Raw genomic sequence first — 7,551 nt, 5'->3', positions numbered from 1 at the left:
AATTTTTGGAAGAGCTGAACTCATATGCTAGCATAACACTGAATATCAAGAAGATATCTGAATGACAAGAGATGGTTGAGTTAAACCCCTGAGAATACATGCAATGCAGGCATAGGAATTGCATTGCATTTTTTTGTTTCACAGGTCACGTTTCAAAGCTTTTATTTCTGTTCTACAACCATCGCTCTTATCATCTCTTCCACCATCGGTCACACCGATCTTGTGTGACCTGTACTACATCACTGTACTCCTTCCCACCTTAAGAATCTGAGCTGAAGTACTCAAAAGTAACACTATATAAAATACAATGAGATGTTGGTTTGCTAAGTCCCATTATCAACACACAGGGTATGAGCTTGTATAAATAAAGATAATTTAAAAGATAAGGATTATGGGTTTTTTGTTTGGTTGTTTGTTCTGCTTAAATAACCTTCCTGAGGTCAATGATTTACTAGGCTGGAAGCTCTATAGGTCAAACATGAACAGGAAATAATTTCTTTGAGTTTTGGTCTCAACTCTCTCCACATTTAATTGGATTAAACACTTCCACTCTCCTATAATGCAATGGCTTCCTTCACTTTTATTCAACCTTTTTCTTCTTGCATGAGGAAAGCAGTGGAGAATAGAGAGGCACAAAGGCAATTTGCTGCAGACTGGAAGCAGAAAAGAAGGGAGAAAGGCAGAAACTAATGGAAGGCAAGAGAAAACAGACAATACCTGGCAATAGAGCAGGCTCTCACAGTTAAAGGAGAGAGCAGGAGCCTGCTCTAAACCCCACAGTTGAGACTGAAGGTCTTTCCTTCAGGCACAGAATCTCTGACCAGACCATCCACAAAGGAGGGGGACTAGGACCATTTTTCCATCAAATCCTGTCTAGTCTTCTCAGTAACACACCCCACAAATTCTCAAAGCAAGGTGCTTGCCAATTTAGTATGAATACCAAAAAGAATGGTTACTGCTGTGAGTACTCCCCATCCTCACATTGAAGTCAGCACTTGTTGCCTGCCTGTACAAATTTTCACTAGTCCAAACTACACACGAGTGAAAAACCTTTTCAGTCCTGCACTGGACAATGTCAGCTCAACACACCTCCTCTCCCAGCTACAGAGACATGGGTGGCCCACTCTCACAGCCTCACCCAAATGCAACTTCTTCCATAACATCCACATGACCAACTTCAAAACCTCTCTCACTGCTCGGCCAGAATTCCTCAGCTTGTTCAGTCTTCTCCACTTCATTTATAATGCACAATAGTCTGATGCTGCTTGCTGCACAGTGAGAGCCTTCATCCAGCTTTGCTCCTTAACAGAGACCTCTAGATGAGTGCCATCTAGTGGAGTAAAATCCACCAGACCTCACTCTGCCACTGTCCATCAAACACAGACGCATAGTATTTCTTTTGTTAATCTGTTTCAAATATAACCTCTCTGACCTACTTCCTACAGTCATACTGGAACACAGTATCTGCTACAGTCAGCTTATTGATAGCATTTCACAATTTTCCGTACACCATAACCTGACAATTACTTCATAGAACATCTTCCCCAAGAATGCCAAAGACTTTTGAGAGTGCAAGTGACAGATAGTTCTTCTATTTTCTATTTGGCACCCTCCTTAGTTTTTAAATCACAGACACACGCAATTGATTTTATTCAATCCTGTCTCAACATCCCGTGACTTCATATTCCCATGTAGCACCTTTGGTAGAAAACTGAATGGTTTTCCCATTATATGCATAAATGCTCTCGGAGTTTTAAAGAATAAATAACAAAATGGGCTGAATTTCCACTGTACTCAGATTAGGAATAGATATCTTTTTTTGTCTCAGTATGGTCAATAATTGAATCAATGAAAGTGCATATTAAAGTGCAATACACAATACTGTAAAAATAGCTTTCAATCATGCCAGAGTATACTACTACTAACACTTACCCTGTTTTTCTAATATGCTAACCATAGAGTTAGGAACCATTCACATGAAATGATGGAAGCGTGACAGGCAAACCTTTCTGCAGCTGATGTGGACTGACTGCTGCGACATGGTCCTGTTTCTTTCTCTCTGCTGTCACTGTCCTCTCAGAACTTCTATTTCAATCACCCAACACAACTTAGTGAAATGGTAAAAACAAACAAGCGAATTTGTTAATCCATGAGAACTACAAAGATTATAACCTCCTCATAATCCTTTTCACTGCAGGGGAGAATACAGAATGGCTGAGGTCGGAAGGTCATCTGGTCCAACCCCCCTGCTCAAGCAGGGCCACCTAGAGCAGGCTGCCTAGGATCATGTCTCCAAGGAGGGCAACTCCACAGCCTCTCTGGGCAATCTGTACCAGTCCTTGGTCACCCTCTATTATTGAAAAAGCCTGCCTCTGTCCTCTTTGCATCTGTCCTTCGGGTATTTATATACATTGTGTCAGCAGTCCTGGTTGGTCAGCGGCAGTGTTGATCTGCCCGAGGGTAGGAAGGCTCTGCAGAGGGACCTGGACAGGCTGGATCGATGGGCCAAGGTCAACTCAGAACTGGACACAGTACTCCAGGTGTGGCCTCACCAGTGCTGAGTAGAGTGGAAGGATCACCTCCCCCAACCAGCTGGCAATACTCGTGCAGTCCAGGATACCATTGGCCTTCTTTGTGGTGAGGGCATGTTGTTGGCTCGTGTTCAACATGGTGTGCACCAGGACCCCCAGGTCCTTTTCTGCAAAACTGCTTTCCAGCCAGTCAGCCCTCAACATGTACTGGTGCCTGGGGTTATTCCACGTGCAGAACTTTGCACTTCCCTTTGCTGAACTGCATGAGGTTCCCACCAGCCCAGCCTGTTGAGGCCCCTCTGGATAGCAGCACGACCCTCTGGGTGTATCAGCCACTCCTCCCAGTTTTGTGTCATCAGCAAACTTGCTAAGGACACACTCATCAACACAGATGACTAATGAAGATGTTAAACAGAACCAGATGCAGTATTGTCCCCTGGGGTACACCATTAGTCACTGGCCTCCAACTAGACTTTGTATCACTGATCGATACCCTCTGGGCCGGGCCGTTCAGCCAGTTTTCAATCCACCTCACTGTCTGCTCATCCAGCCCATACTTCATCAGCTTCTCTATGAGGATCTTATGGCAGACAGTATTGAAAGCCTTAAAATAGAAGATGGAAAATACTCTTAAATCCATAGCAATCTCACTTAGTTAAAGGCATAGGACTCTGACCTAAAATCAGTATGTTACAGTACTCTGTGAATTAGCAAGCACAATGTAATACAAAAAGCAAGAATAACATAAAATATGCCGAATTTATATACCTAAAAGTACCATTTAACTTTATTTTTATATTGCATATTATGTTAAGAAGTGTGTTCTGCATTTAAAATGTCATTGCTTCTGCAAAACAGGAAGGATCTCATCCCACATCCTTCAGCTGTCATCCCTTTTCAGAAAAGGAGAGCCAGTGTGGCATCAGGAATCTAATTAAAAGATCAGTACGATTCTCCTTCAGATGGTCCACATAAGAAGCGACAGGAAACCGATTTGCTGCCACTCAGCACTTCCAGCTTGCTGAACCTTGAAGACTTAGTTTAGAAGCCATATCAGCTTTGTCTATTGTTTTTAGTTTTCTGCTATTTATCTGCAACTTTGACTTAAACAGCCTAATACAAGAACAACATTTTAAAATGCAACTTGATTAGGCTATATATATAGAAACTGTAAAAAAAACAAGAATGGATCTAACAAGAACAAGCAATGTATGTCATTAGATGAAATCAAGAACACTTAGCTGACTCTCGTCTCACAAGGACTGATGGGTAAACATCCTCTTAGTACCATAATGCTTTGCATCCAAAAATCACTAACTTCTAGGCACCAGCACTCCCGAATCCCACACAATGCTCCATGAAAGACACGAAAGCTAGAAGCTTGGACACAATCCATCATAAATCATAGAATATTTATGAATGAGTAACTGGAATTTCATTTGTAAGGCATTGCCACAATTTCCAGTGAGCCTTGGCATTATGCTGAAGAAGAAAATAAAAATTATGCTATCCTCATCATTTTCAGTGACCTGGCAGAAGCCAGACTGACTAGCTATCAATTATACACTTTGCATCATAAGCCTTAATAAGCTATGAGCATCTACGAACTAGCTCCTTGTATAAAGGGGCACACACATTAATCTCATTTACAGTTATATTCAGATCAGTGTAAAGCTACTGATTTTCCACACTCAAAAGAAGATAAGATAATATATTTGTAAGTATTGAGTTACATTCAGGATTATAACCTGTGCTGAAGTAAATTCGATTTGCTATGGAAGGATTATTTGTTTCAATCAAGTAAGTAACTTACTGCAGAAAACTAAGTAAAAGCTTACTGATCTAAATAGAAGTTACTCTAGTTTGGTTTTCTATAGGCTTCTATCTAGTGTTAGAAACAAGATTCTAAATCTTGACTGACACTATTTTCCTGGTACTAGATGCATGGTAATTTTCCAGGCCTGGTACACAAATTTAGTCCAGTATTTTCTGCTTTTAATAAGGCATTTAGTACAAAGATAGCAAGGTGCCTTATTAGGATAAGTTTGTTGACTTGTGAATGCTCACGATAAAAAGAACAGCAGCCATTTGTTCCTGTGAAAATGGAGAATTGATTATTTCTAGAACATCAGTGTATCTAAAGAAAATTTACACTGCTTCTGACAACTTTTGCACTGATAACAAAACCCTATCATCTTTATCTTCAGAGCATCAGCAAAGGCTATTAAAATGTATTACACCACCTCCTACAGATCTAGAGTACAATGCTGTTGCAAACGAACCACCCTTATCTCCCACGAGTCAAGGCCTGCAATACAGAGTAGACCCCTGACTTGTCAGCTGTTTGCCAAGTAGGCTTTGGTCCATGACTGTCTTACTGCAAGATTAAATCAATCTCACTTCAGAGTAGGACAGGAAGTGTTGCATATCTTGTAAAATTAAGATTATAGTTTGGAAAATCTCGGGGTTTCCCCTCAGTTAGTACAGCGTATAACAGAGAGCAATAGATCTAAGAACTATATTTTGTTCAACTACTAGAACATGCATTGACCATGCTTGCTCACCTTTACTACTACTTCAGCTTCAAATAATCCAATTTTCTAGGACAGTCGCTCACACACACACAAAAAAAACTATAAAGCATGCTTACAAGAATATTGGTAGTTCTGAATTCAGCTTCCATAGCATTTGCCCCAATAACATAGAGAAACAAATCCATTTTTTTTCCAGACTGTTACCTCAGTACAGTCCCCCAAAGAAAGATTTGACCGTTGTTCCACATGGTAATTCATGCAAATACATAAGCCGAAATTGCAGAGAGATGTTTTTAAAATTAAAGCAAAAGGCTTGACCATCAAGCTCTCAAAATCTGGAAATTTTCATTTTGGTATATATGATTTATCACCTGAGAACTTACAATAAAAATAATTCTCAAACTATGGCAACACTATCGAATCAATTGTTCAGTGATCACAGCTGGCCCAAGCCTTTTCAGCTCAGTAATCTTTCCTGGCCATTAGAATGCCCACATTAAAAAACATACCTGTCCTTGACGTCTTTCATAAGCTGCTGCAAGTCAATCTCCTGCTTTCTCAGGTTTCCAAATGAGGACTGGTTTTCCACATAGCCCTTCCCTCCAGCTCCCAGGCTGATCTTTCCAAATGAAGTTTCAATACTTCCTTGAACAAAATCTTCAAACTTCCCCATATATTTTGCAAAGTCAGACTCCACAATTACTAGGAAAGCAATAAAAGTAATTTCTACCTGTGAAGAGAAGTGCTAAAACGGTCCTGAAGTGATTGGAAAAACATAATCTTACAGAAAATATCACAAGCTAGCGAAGGCAAGGAACAGTATTGAGCAGGTAAATAATGAAATTTACAGCTCTGTAACTCTTACTTCTGCTTCCTCCATATTTCCATCGTCTTCGCCCCTTTTATATTTCCACTATCTTTTATATTTTGCCATTTTAGGAAAACATAAGGTGATTGAAAAGTTGAGCTCAGACGCTATGGAAGATTTACAAAGAATGATTGAAACTTACTTCAGCTACAAAGAAAAACTACAAAGCAGACCTGCTTGTACAATTGGGTTAATATTTTGCCATTATCTTGACATACCTCATTATAGGGCTGTCCCAAAGCTCACTGAAAACCAATGGAAGCATCTAACTGGCTTAAAACAACACTGAATCTTATACACCTATAAACCAAAGAACTGACTCAGAATCAGCTAATCTTCCAAGCAAGCTACAATTAACATCTAAACTAAACATCTGTTTTCCTGTATGGAACCGTGACATGCCCAGAAATATGGGATTCCAGATCATTAATCCTAAAACCTGGTTAGGACTGCTGCAGTTGGATGAAGAAAGAAGTACAAGGGTCAAGCATTTTTAACAGTCTGTGCAAGAAGAAAGGAAGCAGTGGTAAAACTTGCTTGGCCTTGCCTGTGCAAGCATTCCCTGGGCTACTGTCACCAATAACACACTGTTTATCCAGTGTTTTTTGACCTGGAGCACAGTATAGTTTCACGCTACTATCACATTCTGGAATCCCCCAAAAATATTCTAGGAGAGCTCCTGTGGCTGCGGACAGCACGGTTATTAAACATTAGGACTGTACGGCTTGACAAGCTTCAGCACTCAATTTCAGTAGTCTATCTAGGCAAAACATTTTTTGTTTAAACGTTTATTATTACTGGTTTTAGTTAAACGAATAGTCAAGTGAGAAAAGATCCAGTCATCTCATTTCCACGGATGGAGAATACTTCAGAGCATTCCTCTGAAAGAAGCCCTCTAGTAACACAATTGAAATAATAACAAGAACGATTAGGCTTTGCATTCTTTTTATCTGCAGTAATAGTGCTGCCCGAGTATGGCTTTACCTGGTTTTATCGGTTTGTCTTCAGTAAGTACATCACTCAGGGTGACTGTCAAGAAATGATACTTAGGCTTCTGCCAGCACCAGAATTTCTTCCTCTTTGTAACTATGCTCAGAAGCTGCAGCTTGTCTGAGGCATTCAAGTGGGAGACAGGGATCAAGTCACCTCCACTGTCAGTTTCTCTCACAAAATTCTTTGTTGCTTTTGCAAACATCTTGAGGAATCAATTAAAGTCTGAAAGAATACATTCATTTTTCAACAGCTACAGTCAGAAAGTATAAATATTTACATTGTTACTTGAAGTTCTTCATAGCATTGGTATTAATGCAGGAACAGTTAGTGTTTTCACCCTACCTTCTCCACTCTGAGCTGGGAATCATGACAGTTTAAACCACTTATCCCAAAGTAAAAAGGTTCTCACAGTAACAGACAAAAGAATTTTAATTAAAATTTTAAATAAGCAACAGTGAATAAGCAAAGAACAATGCACTGCAAACACGATATGAAAGGCTTAAACATTACAATAATAATGCATGAAATTTATGATCATGCAGATAACGAAGAAAGAAAATAAATGTGTGAGAAAATAAATATTCCAACCTACAGCTGAAAAGTTCCTTCAAGGAATGCTCACAGG

General features: G+C 39.8%; 1 protein-coding gene across 1 annotated transcript in view; it reads right to left on the bottom strand.

Annotated features, from left to right (window-relative positions):
- DFNA5 (deafness, autosomal dominant 5) overlaps positions 1-7,128 on the bottom strand; it is a 21,886-nt gene extending 14,758 nt beyond the window's left edge. Inside the window, exons 1-2 of the mRNA XM_009325729.1 lie at positions 6,918-7,128; positions 5,575-5,767 (exon numbers count right to left, since the gene is read on the bottom strand). Coding sequence (XP_009324004.1) covers positions 5,575-5,767; positions 6,918-7,128 — 404 coding nt within the window. The remainder of the gene's footprint in view (positions 1-5,574; positions 5,768-6,917) is intronic.
- Between the last annotated feature and the right edge of the window lie 423 nt (positions 7,129-7,551).

Source organism: Pygoscelis adeliae, unplaced genomic scaffold (assembly GCF_000699105.1).
Source record: "Pygoscelis adeliae isolate BGI_AS28 unplaced genomic scaffold, ASM69910v1 Scaffold226, whole genome shotgun sequence".
Lineage (NCBI taxonomy): Eukaryota > Metazoa > Chordata > Aves > Sphenisciformes > Spheniscidae > Pygoscelis > Pygoscelis adeliae.
This window is presented reverse-complemented; position numbering and strand designations above follow the sequence as displayed.